Source organism: Ambystoma mexicanum, chromosome 12 (assembly GCF_040938575.1).
Source record: "Ambystoma mexicanum isolate Mex_15411 chromosome 12, UKY_AmexF1_1, whole genome shotgun sequence".
In the NCBI taxonomy this organism is placed as follows: domain Eukaryota; kingdom Metazoa; phylum Chordata; class Amphibia; order Caudata; family Ambystomatidae; genus Ambystoma; species Ambystoma mexicanum.
The window spans coordinates 29,495,324-29,511,892 of record NC_090936.1 but is presented as its reverse complement, the minus strand read 5'-3'; the positions used below and the strand labels follow the sequence as shown (position 1 = coordinate 29,511,892).

The window sequence follows — 16,569 nt, the reverse complement described above, 5'->3', positions numbered from 1 at the left end:
CCCTGATGGCCTGGAAATCGCTAATAGCGGAACTGTTTGGGTCAATTCTGGACCCAAATGACTCCGGGGGGACGGATCACCTACCACAGGATGCAGATGCGGAATGAGAAGTCGGTTGGGCTCGGACGGGGGGGGCGGGGGGAGCAGTGCATTGATGTGGATTGCACAATGGTTTTGATAACAAATGCTCTGTTTTGATTGTATTGTTTTTGTTGACTTTAATAAAAAAATTTTTATAAAAAGTCTTACTACAAGTAGGACTTTAGGAAAACTCCCCTCCCAGTCACCTGAACCCAGGCTCTCCAAGTCAAAACTACACGCAAGAGTGTGGGCACTCCCCTAGTCACCTTAGAGGCCCCCCTGATGAAGAGAGCAAACGTATCTACTCTCTAGGCAGTTCAGCAGCCCAGGAGCACTCCCTCAGCTGGAAAAAGCAGCTGAGGGAGTGCTCAGTGTTTGACTGGGCTGACTCCTTGGCTCCTTCATGATGGGTGAGGGGGGGCACTGGGTTGACACCCCCTCACCATTATGGATGAGCCACCAGGCTCTGACTGGCCTGCAGGGCAATAGAGCAATGCCTGTACAAAAAATGCAAAATGCTAGTGTGGGCCAGTCAAAATGAGACACTTTTTTGGCCAATGTGAGCCATTTTGAATTACTTTACTATGCAGTTAGTAATTTTGACCATCCTTGCTGAATATATATTCTTTAAATATCACAATTTGCTTAAATCTGAACAAAAAACGCCCCCTTGGGTACTATTCAAACAGTCTGTAACTAAAGGAATGAATATCCATTTGCAACTGCGGGCCACTTTTTCATTGGTGCCTGAGACAGTTTCATGCTCCAGCCCGACCATGTGAGCCACCCGGCCCATTTCCTCCGATCTAAAAAAAAAAAAAAGTATTTTTTTTATTTTACATTTCATGCTGGGCTATCGCGGCGGTGCCCCCCTGCAGTGGCACGACTCAGTTTGAAGACCTCTGCTATAAACAGTACCCAATTTAATAAGTTGAAAGTTATGTTGAAGTAGAGCAGCTATCTCATACACCTTATGTCTGATTTTATAGGAGTCTGAGAGGTTGGGGGGGCGGTCTCTGAGGGCAGAGATGTGTCACCACGCCTTCCAACACTTCACATTGTATGCGTTACTGATGGTCGCAGAAGGAACACTACCAGACGTTTAGAAAGGCAGATGAGATGAAAACACTAAACTAAATAAAGAGTAAAGGGCAAGGTGTACTCTTTTTGGAACCCACTCCCTCTCCCAATGCCCTCTGAACAGACCAGGATAGGAATACAGTAAAGGGGAAGGGATACACAATAAACCTAAACCCTAAGTCCTTGCACACTATCCTGGACTTCTATCAACAGCTGATGTGTTTGCTTAGGTTTAGATGTGGTCAAGGAGCTATTAAACGCAATGTGCCAGCCAATAAGGATAGTTTGAGAGCATTAAGCAGTAGCTAGCTGTCAGGCAATACTAGATAATGTGGGTGGGGGGTGGTTGGAGGTATTGCCTCCGTTACGTACTAGAACAAATGAAGCGATATTCTATTTTATAGGAATACATTTGTAGGGTAAGGCGAATATAGTGCCTGTGCACCACCTTGTATTGGATAGGTGGGTATGTGAACATTGAATGGATCCTCGCTGCACTGCCCTAACTAGGACTGATATTCACTTTTAGTCAGTGAGAAGGTAGGAACCAGTAGTGAAAAACATTTAGGTAAGGTGCTGCGCTAGGAAATAAAACAGTAAGTACAGATTGGATACCTGCTGATTAAATATTTATTCTAGGTCCACATTAAATCGTAGGTGCTATGAGCCCGTCTTGACAGGCAGAAGCCCTTGAAAGAGCGTGAGGTTGCATGCCCAAACAAGGAAGCCCCGGGTTACTCGACCTGGGTGAAGGCAAGGGACAAAATGGCCATGGGACAGAACAAACAAATCTTTCCTAATGGAAACGATTTGGTGGATGAAAAAGAGAGGGTCAACGGGCGCTTCAGCAACAATACCGAAGAATGCAATATGACTGAGAATTAAATGAAAGAGAATCATTTTTGGGAAGCAAAGGCAGAGAACGGCCAAATGGTGGAAAGAAAACCCCTCACCTTGTGAACTTTTGCAAAGCTGTAACTGTTACGAGTCTGGGACCTGTATCCAAGGGGGGCAGGGCCAGAGAAAAGCAAAGGGGAGAGATAGAGATAAAATCACCTTGTGAATTTTTGTAAATATGACTTGAGAATTGAATGAAGGAGAATAAATTTGGGGAGTAAAGCCCGAGAGAGGCCCAGGGGTGAAAAGAAAACCCCTCACTTTTGAACCTTTGCAAATGCACATGTCTGCAAGTGTGTGTGTGTGTGTGTGGTGTAACTTGTTAAAAGCCCTGGCAAGAGAGTATACTAGACAAGCATAAGTCTGCAAGTGTGTGTGAAGTGTAACCTGTTAAAAACCCTGTCAGGAGAGTTTACCAGACAAGCATAAGTCTGCAAGTGTGCATAAAGTGCCACACCTTAAAAACCCTGGCAGGAAAATATACCAGGCCAAAGCCCAAGATGGCAAATTGTAGAAAAAACAAGTCATCCAAAGAAGCCCTGGGACAGAGTACACCAGGTAAAACACGAAACAGAGAGTAAAGAGGTTGAAGTGGTAAAGCACCTGGCAGGGAAGTGCAGCAGGTATTATGTACAGTTGGTTCTGATATCTGAAACTGTTTTGTAATACAAAGTGTTTTTGTTATCTGCTAAGAAACCACCAAGGAAGCGTTGTACCTATTGGAATTGTGAAGAATCCTGAACCGCAACTTGGGGAAGGGAGCCATCCGATTGAACTGTGAACATTACCCATTGGGAACCTTTGTGTTGCAGTGCCTTCATATTTCCTTTTGAACATGAACATTTGTGCACCTTTCAAGAATAAAGACATTACCCCTTACACATTAGTTACTTTACAATGTGAGGGCAAGGATAGGAATTTGGACACAGGACAATTTGCTTTGGACACCTTGTCATTGGACGGATCCTTAGTTGTGTTTGAGGTAGGATCTCTTAGAAGTATGGACAGTGAGGTATTTCCGAAACCCTTATTTTTGTTTTTTTAAAAGCCTATAATCACAAATATGACTTGTCTGTGTCTCATTCCTGACACCTCACAGTATAGACAGATCTAAATGTATACTTTTTGGATTATTATTCACACCTATAGCTGAAGGGGTGCCAGACCAGGGTGAATTGGAGTTCTTTCAAGACCTCGATTTATCCCACTTGAGTGCCAGTCTGTCTTGGGGCTCAGATTAGGACCAAGGAGGAGCACAATGCCATTCAAGTCATTCATTCTGGGAGGACCCTTAGCTAGGGCTGGCTATTTTATTTGAAAAAACATGAGCATCTATTGGCCCCTATGCCTTGAAAATTCTTCTAACACTGTGTAGAAGCTGGGAAACAGTCTACTAAATGAGGATTTAATCATGTTAATAGCCAAGCCGTGGTGGCACTTCACAGGAATTGGCTGCATTGGATGCCGGATCCATCCCTCTTAGACATGCTTCCCTGAATGTGAGGTTCAGCACAGAGAAAATTACAACAATCTTAGACGTGCAGCACTAGTTGTCTGTGAGCTAGGTTGTGGGGGCAGATATTTTTCTGGATGTATGAAAGGTATTTGACTGCATGGAATGGTTGTATCTTGCCTTTACCTTGCAAAAAATGTAGCTTTGGGGACTCCTTCAATTGTTTCTCACACATTTTACTAGGGCCTTGGCTAAGATTTGGCCAGCAGACCACTGACTCCTTTGATTTAGAGTACAATTTAAAGCAAAGCTGTTCCATTTTTGCCTCATTTTTTATTTACCAATTGAACAATTGATGATGGCAATCGAACAAAAATATTCTTGGAATCGGTTTGGGTGATATTACTCACAAGACCTTGCTCTTTCCACAGACAACAAAGTAATTGAACTCTCAGATCCAGAATCATCAGGCCCCACAAGCTTTCAGTGATTGACTGCTTCAGCAGAGTGTCCGATCATGTAATTGGCTGAGGAAATCGTACGTTATGCTGCTGTACTCAAACTGCTGCATGACACGTTGTTAATTGAGGAATTAAACCATCTGTGAACAGTTTAAAACATCTGGGGATTCCTATTGTGAGTGATGCAAGAAAAGGTGATGACCTGTAAAGTTAGATAAACAGACTGTGGAAATGAATACGCTTTTAACAGTGGGGACAAATGACACCTCAAATGCCCCCGGTGAAGGTCTGCTCCAAGCAATACACCTTCTTTATAAGTCACTTAAAACCACAGAATGATTCAGAGACCCTTTCAAAGGTTTATAAGGCAGGATCCTCAAGCAGAGGTTGAAACTGGTTGTTCCCACCACACACTGTGTCGAAGTACCAAAGAAGGCCTTCTGGAGATCAGCAAAGGTTTAGTGCTTTACCGGGATGGATCAAGAAGACAATACTGGATGGCTCCAACAACGAGTTACAGGTCTTGAGAGGGATTCTCCTCTTCAAAGGGGTCAATGACAATCTGAAGAATGGTTGCAGGAGTCCTCCTTTGGTTGTAAATTTCAGCTGCGTCACCACTAAACCCACCAACGATTGGGAACTGCACCATTCGAACTGGTGGGGGCTGTTCAATCAAGGACAGCTTCCAGCACCACATATGCACAGTAACAGACATCCTTTGGCCAGAATGCGGACCGGGAGCAGACAGTCCCAGCCCCCACATCCGGCCACAAACAAACACTGCTGCTTTTCTGAGAAAGTGTGGAGGCTTTACCTGGGAAAGTGCTTACCATCTATGGCAAAAGTAACCCTGAGAGGTGTGACAAATCTAAGAAATTTGTCCCAGCTCCCCAAGGGGAGCCGCCCCCTTTGAGGCAAAGGAGGTGGGCCGACTCTGCAAGACCCTCCCTAGTAGCCTGGCAAGTGGGACCTCCATAAGTAGAGCCTTTCCCATAGGGTACCCGGACTCCCGTTCCTGTGAGTAACTCCCTAAGCCATACAACATAGTATCATACATTGAACTATTTGCTATGAATACTAATGTAACATCTGCATATTTGGCTGAAGGTAATGCTGCTATTAACCACCCCGGAGAAGGAAAGGAGAATGTCTCTCTAAGAGAAGACCCGGGACAAGTGGAGGAACATGGAGAAGCAGAGCATAGCCAACGCTGGGGAAGCCCCTGGCGTGAGCACGTCTTGGAGAGGTGGACCTGAGACAAGCCACGGCGCCTACAACTTTCAAAGAGCTGCAGAAGGCCAGAGGTAGATGCTGGAGGCCTGGCGTACTCAACAATGGAGGAGCCGTTGTGACACTATAAAGCAGAGTCCTGTGTCAGGTGGTGGTAAGACCACATCCATATCGTGGTGGGAAGGACATCCAATGAAAAACACAGAGACCATCGGAGAAGGAAACTGGGAGCGCGAAGAGCTTACTAACGTTAACCCCTGTATACTGCAGAAAGGAAGCCGCAAACGGAAGACCAACGAAAACTCAGAACGAGAAGGTGACTGGGAATGCGAAGGAGAGACTTTTTTTCTTATAATTTGAATAAAAGTGAATTTGAATGTCCTCAAAAGCCTGACTCTTTCTTCCGTCCCACCGCAGTATAGAACTGTTAAAAATATTCCAGCAAATCAATACAGTTTGGTGTGAGAAACCGGAGGGTATCCTCACTCCTACTTCCCATGTATCCTCTTCTCAGGTGGCCAGGGAAAGGCCATTGCTTTTGGATCCTGACCCTGGGGGTGGAGAAGCGAGCGAGGATCACCTGGCTAGAGTGTCCTTGGGGATTGGGGATGAGATCTCCTCAGGTGAGACGCGGTATTCCACATTTCCATTTCAGGAGGAACCCTCTATCGCAGAGGCAGTTATGGGGTAGAAGCCCTAAAAAGAGGGTGAATGAAACAGGTTAAGGCTGAGGTTGGTGAGACATGGTATTCCAATTTCCCCTCTGAAAACCAACCTAACCCTCCCCTATCCTTAATGGGCTACTGAGAACTAGCTCCCCTCAATTTTCCTCATTCAACCTACTACAGTACTGGGACGTGGAACAGGTGACTAGAAGTAGTGAACACCAATAGGTGTTTTCACCACTATGTTACTGAGACAAAGAAGAAGACTATGAAAGAGCACCATTGGGGAAGTCCGGCATGTCCAACAAATAGGCTGCATAGAGGTCAGGCAATTGAACCTACTGACCCACACCTGTGGACCCTTAACACTCAGAGGGAGTATAAAAGGTGGGGCTGCACACCAGAGCAGGGAACAGAACGGGCTGGAGAGAAGCATGTCAGAGAACCCAGAATTGGGAGCCGTGTGAGTCCGGAGAAGGAGAGACACCCAGGCTGAGTGCGTGCCACAAGTGGGTCTAACTGTCCGGCTGAGCTCCGGTTGTCGACAACTACAGTGGGAAGCTGTGCTCTGCCTGAAGCCCACAGTCGCTGTGGCAAGTGGGAAAGCGAGGAAAGTTTTCGGTGGCAGCCGCAAGTGAGGCAAAGCTGGTGGATCCAGGAGGATCGAACGGAAGATCCGGCGAAGCAGTAGAGAGCGGTCTTGCACAACCAGTGAGTGTAATCCAGGGAACGCTCTGTCCCGGGCGCCCCCACTAATGCTGTCACATATCTGAGAATGCCGAACAAACTGAAATAAGTCCTCTGTGAATGCCGAGTGATCTGAAAGTAAATGGACAAAGTCCTGAATAACATATTGAATACTTTTGAATGCTGAATGAATTTAAAGTCCTGATGATCACCTTTTGGAAATACAAAGCCAAGCAAGTAATGAACCCTTGAGAATGAGATGTTAAGAAAATATTGAATACCGAACTGAATTAAATCTTTATGGGCAAAACTCTGATCTGATGAAAGATAAATGGAAAAGTGCCCATTTGAAAACAACATGCGAGATAAGAGCGAAAGTGTGGAAGTTTGCGAAAGAGCATGGAAGAAAGGTGCGCAAGAAATAAAACCAACACGTTGTGAATTCTATGCATGAATACAGTACAGCAAGGCCGAACACTAGCAGAGGATATGTAACACATTGTGACAAAGCCAAGCGGCTAATCTGGAGAAGCCAAGTGAGTGTGAATCTTTAAACAGGGCAAATACAGAAGGACCTGTGTGGGCTGCACAGCCTGGGGTCCCTGGTTGCGCGACCTGTAATGGGTGGTCTGTGGGGGTCTGACAATTGCGCGTAGACCATGGAACCCTCCATTGTGAAAGTCAGATATTGAAGTAAACCAAGAAGGAGTAATTTAAGAGAACTGTTAATCTAATCCAGAAGGAGTGTCAAATTGACTTGGAGTTGTGTTGAACATTGGAAGACGGAAACACAGTAGTTGATCTGTTGACATCTTGGGGAAGGGAACTGTGATACTTGGTAAACTTTAATGCTGTCTTGAGGACAGATCTCTCAAGACCCTTTTCTTTAGAACTGTGTTGCCTTGAACTTGGGGGAAAGGAACCCCAATTATTTGTGGCACAGTGTGAACTTGGGTAAAGGGGAGCTGAAAAGGAAGCTAGGATATGGAAGCAGCTTAGAACTTTGGGTAAAGGGGAGCTGAAATGAAGCGAGGATATGGAATCAGCTTCGAACTTTGGGTAAAGGGGAGCTGAAAAGAAAGCTAGGATATGGAAGCAGCTTAGAACTTTGTTTGATCACCATTTATTTTATTGTTGATATCCCTACACACTGTTTAACTTTAGTTGTGATGTCAAGGATAGGTTTTGGACACAGGCAGACTTTTAGGTTGTACTTTCTGACCCAGACTTTCGTTCATTTCATTCAAGTAGGGAAATACTACCCTAGCATAGAGAACGTTAGGCCTTCAACCATCCTGACAATTTGAGTTCTTAACCATTTTATTTGTGACTTTGAATCTGTGATCTGTGACTTGCTTCATGATGCCTTCACAAAAGCCAATCGCTTGCTTCAATAAAAATTCTTAAATGCTCTTGTGGAAACTGTTCCATTGCAGGAAAAGAAATATAGCTGCATTATGGATACAATTAATGCACATTTTTACAAATCCATACTGCACTAAATTACATTGAAAATGGGATATGCTTGTGGGGGAAGCAGATAATGTAACTTTTTCATTTAAATGGCTGCTGGCGGTGGGATACACTTGTGGCGCAACAAGGGCCCTTCCTTTTGAAAATGCTCATTGATCTGCGTGCTCCGAAGTGGATCATTACTACTTTATGGTGAATGAATGCTGTTCTATGTCTGTAGGCCGCCCGTTGAAGGCTGCAATACCAAAAAGGCTGTGTTTATTTAGGCCGATTTGGTGCGGCCTTCAACAGGTGAGAAAATTGACTGAACCTCCCCTCACCCACTTGGCAGGATTTACATTAAGTATGCCCCTTTGACTCCTTCTCCCTAGTCCCTTTCTCTCCGTACACACATAGCTCAGCACCTCCGCCACAGAGATAAATACACACACAGTCTGCGCCTGCGTCTTTCTTTCTTTCTTTCTTTCTTTCTTCCTTCCGCAGACCGGCATGCATTTGTGTGAAGCATGGGGTGGGGCTTGGTGGTCTGCGGCTTTTAGTAAATGGCCTTTTTTGCACACAGCGTTTGGATCATGGGCACAAGAAGGCATACCATTGAATGCACGATTTGTGAACTTACTTCACATGTATTCTGTGAAAGGGACACATCTTTCAACAAAAAGTTGTACAGCTTGGCATCTGCTCTGGATTCCAATTAATCTATTGCCCAGTGAGGTTGAATGTATATTAAAATCTTGGAAATATATTTCTTTGTACAGCTTTCACACCATTGACATCAATCTAACCCCTTAACCTTTTGCTTTTATTTGTGTCCTGGATGCAGGTAAAGCTGTTTTTTCTTAAATTCCCTTGCTTAGCTGATCTGCTTTGGGGCCCAGGTCAGTCCCTGAAGTTACCAGAGCAGGGGGACTGTCTCCCTTTGCAAGATTCATGGTGTTCAAGCTGCACACATCACCTTACAGTGAAGTGCGGCAGGGGTACTTTGACCCTTGGTCTTTTTAGTAACGTTTCCGTTAGTTTCCTGATGCATCCATCATGGTCTGGTGGCCACAGATATATTCCTGCTGTGTATTTTGCGTTTTTCTCACGTGCACCTTTGCCTTCTACGTCTATGATGTTTTAAAATCCTTATTAATATCTTTCGTGGTCACTCTGCAGGAGAAAATGGATGAACTGAAAACAGCAACTATAATTCAAAATATGTTTATTTGGAAGAGAATTATGTATGATTGGTAGTTCACAAAGTCAATTTACAATGCAGGTAGTCTACAGGTCAGCTGACCAGGCATTTGATTAATGAAGGTGTCTGTATTGGACTTGTGTGTGGCAGATGTTTCTCTTAAGGAAACATCAGACGGACTCATTCACCGTTTTACTACACAAGGTAGAAGGCTGATGACCCTTTAATGGCATTTTGAGTACCACATACTCAAAATGGCTGTCACATGTTTTTTCGCCCAGTCCATTGGCCATCTTATCCTTTGGCCGTCTTCCTGCTCTCTCGAAACATCTTCCTGCTCTCTCGAAACAGTAAATGCCATATATTGGAATCACTTTCCTGGGCAAATCCTCAAGTTTCACAGGCAAAGCAGTTATGTGAGCGTCTGGCCGAAGGTGGGGGCTACGACTGTCTAGTCCCAATCCGTACTCGGGCCAGTGGTATGTCTGTTTCTGGGCAGATGTAGGAAAAGCGGCTGTCTGATTGGACAGCCGTTGCCTGTTTGTGGTGCGGATCCTTACCATTTATGAGCTGGGGGTGATCTGGCTTGAATTTAAGATAACAGGAGTCCTGCCATTCTTCAGATTGTCGTTGGCAGCCAAGACCTCACCGAAGAGCTGCAGCCTGCTGAAGACATCCAGCATTAAACAATAATTGCCTTCCATATAGCCTCAAACTCTTATTATTAAACACTAGATCCTCTTAAAGCATGCCATTGAGGTGCAGCAAATATCATTGACCAAAACATTGATAAATGTGCTTTCACAGAAACCTGGAGTCATGAGGCAGCCAGACCTACATTGGCCTTGGCTATCCCACATGGCTATAATATGGTTAAACAATATAGGACCACAGGAAAAGGTGGTGGGGTAGCTTTTATCTATAAATCCAGTTTGGATGTATGGGAAGGAGAACCTATAATGAGTGAAGGGACTGTGATCAAACGCATTAAGCTGAGGGCAAATGCAGAAACTACAATACATTTGGTTTTAGTATATAGACCCCCCGCCCCCATCGCCATGCCAGATTTTGATAACCAATTAAATAACATTTTATTGCCCCTACTAAAAATCGATAATAAACTTTTGGTTCTCAGAGATCTAAATTTATGGTTGAGAAACAAAAATGACCCCATGGCTAAAAAATTTGAAAAGTCATTGGCGCATTTGGGTTTCACCCAATATGTGAAGGCCCCTATGCATGAGAAGGGTAACACTCTGGATTGGATAGTGGCACATAACACAAACCTTGAGGATGTTTGTATCTGTCCATGCCCATGGTCAGATCACTTTCTTGTACAATGCATGGTGAATACAGACAAACCTATCAAACCAAAAGTGAAAGGAAAGCCACTGATATTGGCTAGAAACCTAAAGCTCAAATATACAGCAATTGAACCATGGTTAACTCCACTCTTTGAAAACATTATGAAGTTAAATAGGTTAGATGAGATAACTGATATGTACAACCAAACAATGCAGGAATTCACAATTTCACTAGACCCATTGAAACACAAACAAGTGGTTGAAAGGAAAAATAACCCATGGTTTTCAACTGATTTGCAAAAACTAAAGTCCAATAAACAAAAATACTTTTAACGCATGGAAGTTAACACAAAATGCATGTGACAAAGAGGGTTTTCAAACTGCAACAAAAAATACAGACAAGCTATTATTACAGCAAAAAAACTTTTTTCATGACAAAATTACTACTGCCCAATCGCACCAAAAATAACTTTTTAAAGTGCTAAAAGAACTGGAACAAGCTTGTAAAATAACTACAAACAGCATTGATAAAAATGAGTGGTGCAATGAGATACAAATCGCCATGACCAGAAAAAGTGATGCTATCAGGGAAAGGATTGCAACCAATAATGAAGCCCACCCTCCTAAAGATAAAAATCAAACTAAACAGCAGAAACTAAGCCACGAATATCAGTTTAGCTTCAAACCAGTTAGCAAAACTGAATTTATGGAAATTATTGCCAACCTTAAACCTGCCAACTGTAAAGGAGACACATGTCCAGCTATGGTCACAAAATAATGTTCACCACACCTGATAGGTGCCCTTTGCAAATTCATTAATGCATAATTCGCAGAGAATGATGTTCCTGATGACCTAAAATCTGCATGGATCATCCCGCTACTACAAAAAACCTGGACTATGCCCAAAGACTGCTCTAAACTACCGCCCCATCTCAAACACACCATTTCTACTAAGGATCTTCGATCGGGTTGCATACGTACAAATGTCAACATTTTTAAAGGAAAAGAACACATTGAAATAAATGGCAATCAGGTTTCAGACAAGGACACAGCACAGTGTCAGTCCTATTAGATTTTTAATCACGAATCCTACAATATATGGACAAAGGGCAAGCAGTGACTCTAATGCCGTTGGACCTGTCTGCCGCCTTCGATCTGGTGGATCACAATAAACTGATCACCAGATTGAGGGAGGTAGCAGGTTTCTCAGAGAATGCAGCTAATGGGTGGAATCATTTTTAAACAAACGACCTGTAAAGTTTGGAGTGGAGATGCAAAAGCAACCCCCCCCCCAACCTTAAAATGTGGAGTACCACAGGGTGCATGCTTCTCACCCTTCTTTTATAATGTATTCTCAGTGCCATTCTTTAATCTGTTGGAGAAAAATAATATAGGCTTCACAAACTTTGCAAACGATACTCACTGCATAATTCCAATGACAGGGCAATACGAAGAGGATCAAAAAAGATTAAATAAAACCTATGAAATCATTAACTGCTGGATGATGGAAAATGGCTTGGCACTTAACAAAGAAAAGACAGAGTTGAGAGTTTTTTTGCTACTTTGTACTTTGCTACAACTGCTGCTCTTCTCTAAGAAAGGACTTTGTGGAGCAGTTTCTTTGTCTTCGCCCACATGTCACACCTGCTGCAGCCTCAGAGCGATCTTCTTCGCTGCTGCCCACGTTAACCCTGTCCTAAATATCTCGTGTTGTTGTGGGCCTGTGGTGTTCTGCACCAAGGTTTGCATGGGTCGAGCAGCTGCAAAGCATCAGGAACTGTCTCGTCGGAGCTGGGAACCGCTGTCCAGCCAGACCAAATCCCAAACAACAAAAATGACCACTTCACTGTGGCCTTTGGATCCCTACAACACGAACCAAAGATGGAAGCAAGCTTGCCCTGTGAATCTGGGAACCCCACGGGTAGTTGCTAGTGGAATCTGAGTAAGGGGGCGATCTTAAATCCTTGTTTTCACCCTCCTCCCACAATAGGGGCACAACGTCCTCACTGTATCCCTCACTTGGAGTTCTGGCCAAAGATCCCCTCTCCCCTGCCCACGTGGGGCTCCCCAAAAGTGGTGAGATTTGGGCAGGACCACTAATGATTGGAAGTTTCCTTTGTTTCACCTTTGGCTTTGCTAATACTTGTTTCTTCACTTTTAAGACATCTCCCTCGCTGAAAAAGGACTCTTAAGGGCACTAGGCATACTCGGCTTAGCCGGGAAGGACTTCTAAAGTGTAGGAGCCTTACTTTATAAGGCAGGGTAAACTTTTTCCATTGCTTTCATGGTGTCTTTACATTGTTTTTTTTAAAATTCAATTGCTTTGCATTACTTGCCTATTTGTCACTTGCTTTACTGGACAGTTTTTGATATTTGAATCACTTTGAACTGTCTTAAAAGTAAAGTGTGGGTGATCTCTGGTGCGATAATCGACTGTGAATGTGTATGTATTGAGCACTGTTTTAGTAGTAGTACTTACCTGTGATTTCCATTGCTTGGAGCGTTCAGGCCTAATAGGTAGTGTGATTTATACTTATTTAGTGTTGAGATGAGCCTTTGTGTTTCATTACACCCCAGCCCATATCTCCTAGTCTAGGCCTTACTGCCCTACCACCTACCTTGAGTTTGGCTAGACCCAAGTGTCTTTTGCCAGGTCACTGTAATAGGGCGGCCTCTCAGACCCCTCCGTCAGGGCTGGTTCTGAAAATCCATCTCAACAATGACCTACTCCTAGAGCGGCACATAATGTAAGTGTGCATTAAAGAAACAATTAGAAAATGGAACGGGTGAGTGGGGCATTGTTTTGTGGTGATTTAGTAGACCGTTCACAAGACCCTTAAATACTCAAAACTCACAATTGTAAATGTTTAAGAACAGCGAGTGATCATCACAGACCTAGCCACTAAATTGTAGGATAATTGAGTATTTGGCATTAGAACAGGTGTAAAGCTGTAGCAGTTTTGTTACAGACACGTAACTTGTTATCTGTGTAGGTTGAATGGTGCAGTAGTTATTACATCAGGTGTGATCTGCACATCAAGCGTGGTCTGCACATCAAGCGTGGTCTACACATGCAGTAGTGAAGTTTCATCTGTTTAGCTTGTGACACCTGACTTGGTTAAACGCTTAAGTACATCTTGGGATTAGATGCTAGTATCCAAAATATAAATAACGTAAGTTAATATTTCTATTATTTTACAGGCATCACATATGATGAGCTGAAAAGCTTCAAGGAAAAAGATCTGCCTGAGACTAAGGAAACCGAAGTATAATTGAAAAGACACTTGTTTTTTGTTTGGTGTTTTTTTTAAAAAACTGGAGAGGATCAGGAGTGGATTGGTTATTGAAGTGTAATAACATTTCATACAAACTGGAAACAATCTGTTTGATAGGTATTTTAAATATTCGTGCATTTTAAGTCTGGAGCTAGTGCCTTTTTATTATGTTAATTGTATGTGAATGCCCAAGAACCTTTTATCATTGCAATTGAGTATTTTCTTTTGTTGTTAAGTGGGCCAAACAAACTCTTCAGCAACAGATACGTTTCCTTAAGCTGTGATCATGATGACATTTCTAACATTCCTAAATAATAGGGACCACTTCAATTCAGGGCATGTGATTTTGTTATGTGTTCATGTCTTCTCCAGGGACCAACCTTAGAAGTTAGGTGTTGCAGGTCAATTTGATAAGTTCATATGGTTAACTCAAGGTGTTGTTCATTTTGAGCATTGCTTGCCTTGTGCGCTTTGGTTTAGTGGCCTAGTGTGCCGGTGAGCGCTCGTGATCAGTTTATTTGAAGACCAGTATTGTTAGGAGGTCTTAAGGGAGCACGTTGTTGTTGTAATTGAGGTGGGGCTTTTCAGCCACACATGGTGTCCAACGAGGGAAGGCCAAGTGCTCATGTGGTAAGCAATCTGGTGTGGAGTCCCGAGACTAATTCTTAAACCCTCACCCTTCTTCTCACTTGATGAATTCTATCATACTGATGAAATCGCTGCATCTCCATGCGTCCATCATCTGCTCTGCTGCCGAGATGATTGAAATCCTGGTTTCAAGAAGCAAATGGGTTTCCTGGACAAAGGCTTTTTCTAAAAATAGACTACAAAATATTTACCATCTTTTTATTTGAAATACATCTAGCATTTTGGGTTGTAACTCCGTCTCAAAAAAATCAATTAAAGCAGCTATTGGGTCACCCATGGCCTCCTCACTTACCCCAATAGCATATTCTTTCCCCCAATTCTTTATACTGGGCTAGTGCCCCCAGCCCTGTTCCCCCTCAGATTACCTCTAGTACACCCCCAGTGCTGATTGTGTTTAGTGTACGTTTTAGTAGGGTGATATTTTTGACCGTCCCTTTTTTGTGATCCCTGTTTTCGATGGACACCATGAAAAGCTGGTTGAAGCATTGTAGTGCAGCTCAAACTCCCCAATAAACCTCACCAACTCCTACTGACTAAGATGGGCAAGGAGAGGAATTGGCAATCTGCTTCATGTACCAAAATGCCACCAATGCTTAACCGCCTATACGGTCCTGGGTCTGAATGCTCACTGTATATAGTATTATGTGCAATACGCAGCCGAGTATGGGAAGATTGACTGACCATAATGACATTTGATTGTTCTTTTCTTTAACAGCTGGACATGAGATTGTAATTTCATATGGTAGTAACCTTCCAAACGTACTGGACCTTTCACGCTATGTTTGTTGCCACTTCTTTCCCACAACGGCAGCTCAACCAGCTCTAGAGAAAAAGATAAGTTGTACTGAATAGGAATAGGCTAATGTTGACTGTGCTACAGTCCGTGACAATCCATGTCTCGCTGTAGCACTGGTGGAAGAGATCTTTTTCAATCAAAATATAATTTATTGTCTTTTTGTTAAAGGAAGATGGATATCTGTAAAATGATTTGTTGAAACCGTAACATGTTGTGTGCCATATCCATGTTTGATCTCTGGTGTAATTTGCAAAACAAAAGGTTTTCTGGTTGAACAAGGACTCTCGTGGGACAGCGGTGTGGACATGCGGAGGGTCAGCTCTTAATATTTAAGGATACCTTTTCCAAATTCACACAAATGTTCAGTTATTTTCTCTTGAACTATACATTTGGTCCTCGCTTGAAGTGCCGATTTCAAAGCCTTACTTGTTCAACTACAAGTTGCTTAGTTTGTAGTGCTCAACTGAAGTGGGAACGATTGCCAAGGCCAAGTGTTGACGAGACCCGCGTTCAAGCTGAAATATGGAATGCTTATATTGTTCTTGTGCTGACCCCCTATTTCTTCATAAGATAAGGTCGAGTATTGAACAAGCAAAACTGGAACACTTAGAAGCATGGTTTCTAACCTGCAGATGGTTGTGTATGTCTAGTGGTCTGTGCTTGCTGCAGCTTTGCAATGGATGTTGCCAACATGTAAAGTGCAATGACTGTTCTCCATGCGGGTGACGCTGACTCGCGGAGAATCTACAGATGTTGGTGCTAAGCAGCTCAGGTCTACCGGCATATTACTGCTTGCCTTAAAAGGGACTGTAAATAGGGGTAAATGGATGTACTTTTAACGTGTGGGAGACAAATAAATGGTTTTGTAATGAGCCTGCTTGTTTGATTTGTCTCCGAACGAGGAAGTCTCAACACAGCATCGCATTTAATGTCTACCATGGTCCACATTTTATTCACAACGGACCGAGGTGCAAATGCTCAGATTTCAAATTTGTAATTCTAATGACTTACCAGCAATCTGCATTACTCAGATCTTATCCCTACGGCCACCTTCCCTAATCTAAAACACTGTATGCTGGAGTATGCACACAAGAGTTGTTGTGGTTGACATAGTCCGATAAGGCCATATCATGGGCAGGTTCTAAGGAGGAAAAGTATTTTAAAATTGAGGTAGAAAGGCATGAGGACACCTAGTGAAGTGGACATGTACATATTGGTAATGACAGGTTCTAAAGACTGTTATGGTCGTACTGTGTGAAGGTAGCACAAACTCCAATATCCCCTGTGGTGAACCAGAAGGAGGGTTCAGACTAGGACTTATCATGTTCAAGGAGATTTT

General features: G+C 43.3%; 1 protein-coding gene across 1 annotated transcript in view; it reads left to right on the top strand.

Moving 5' to 3' along the window:
* MAPK12 (mitogen-activated protein kinase 12) overlaps positions 1-16,103 on the top strand; it is a 213,132-nt gene extending 197,029 nt beyond the window's left edge. The window contains exon 12 of the mRNA XM_069627850.1: positions 13,713-16,103. Coding sequence (XP_069483951.1) covers positions 13,713-13,783 — 71 coding nt within the window. The 3' untranslated portion in view covers positions 13,784-16,103. The remainder of the gene's footprint in view (positions 1-13,712) is intronic.
* Positions 16,104-16,569: the final 466 nt, after the last annotated feature.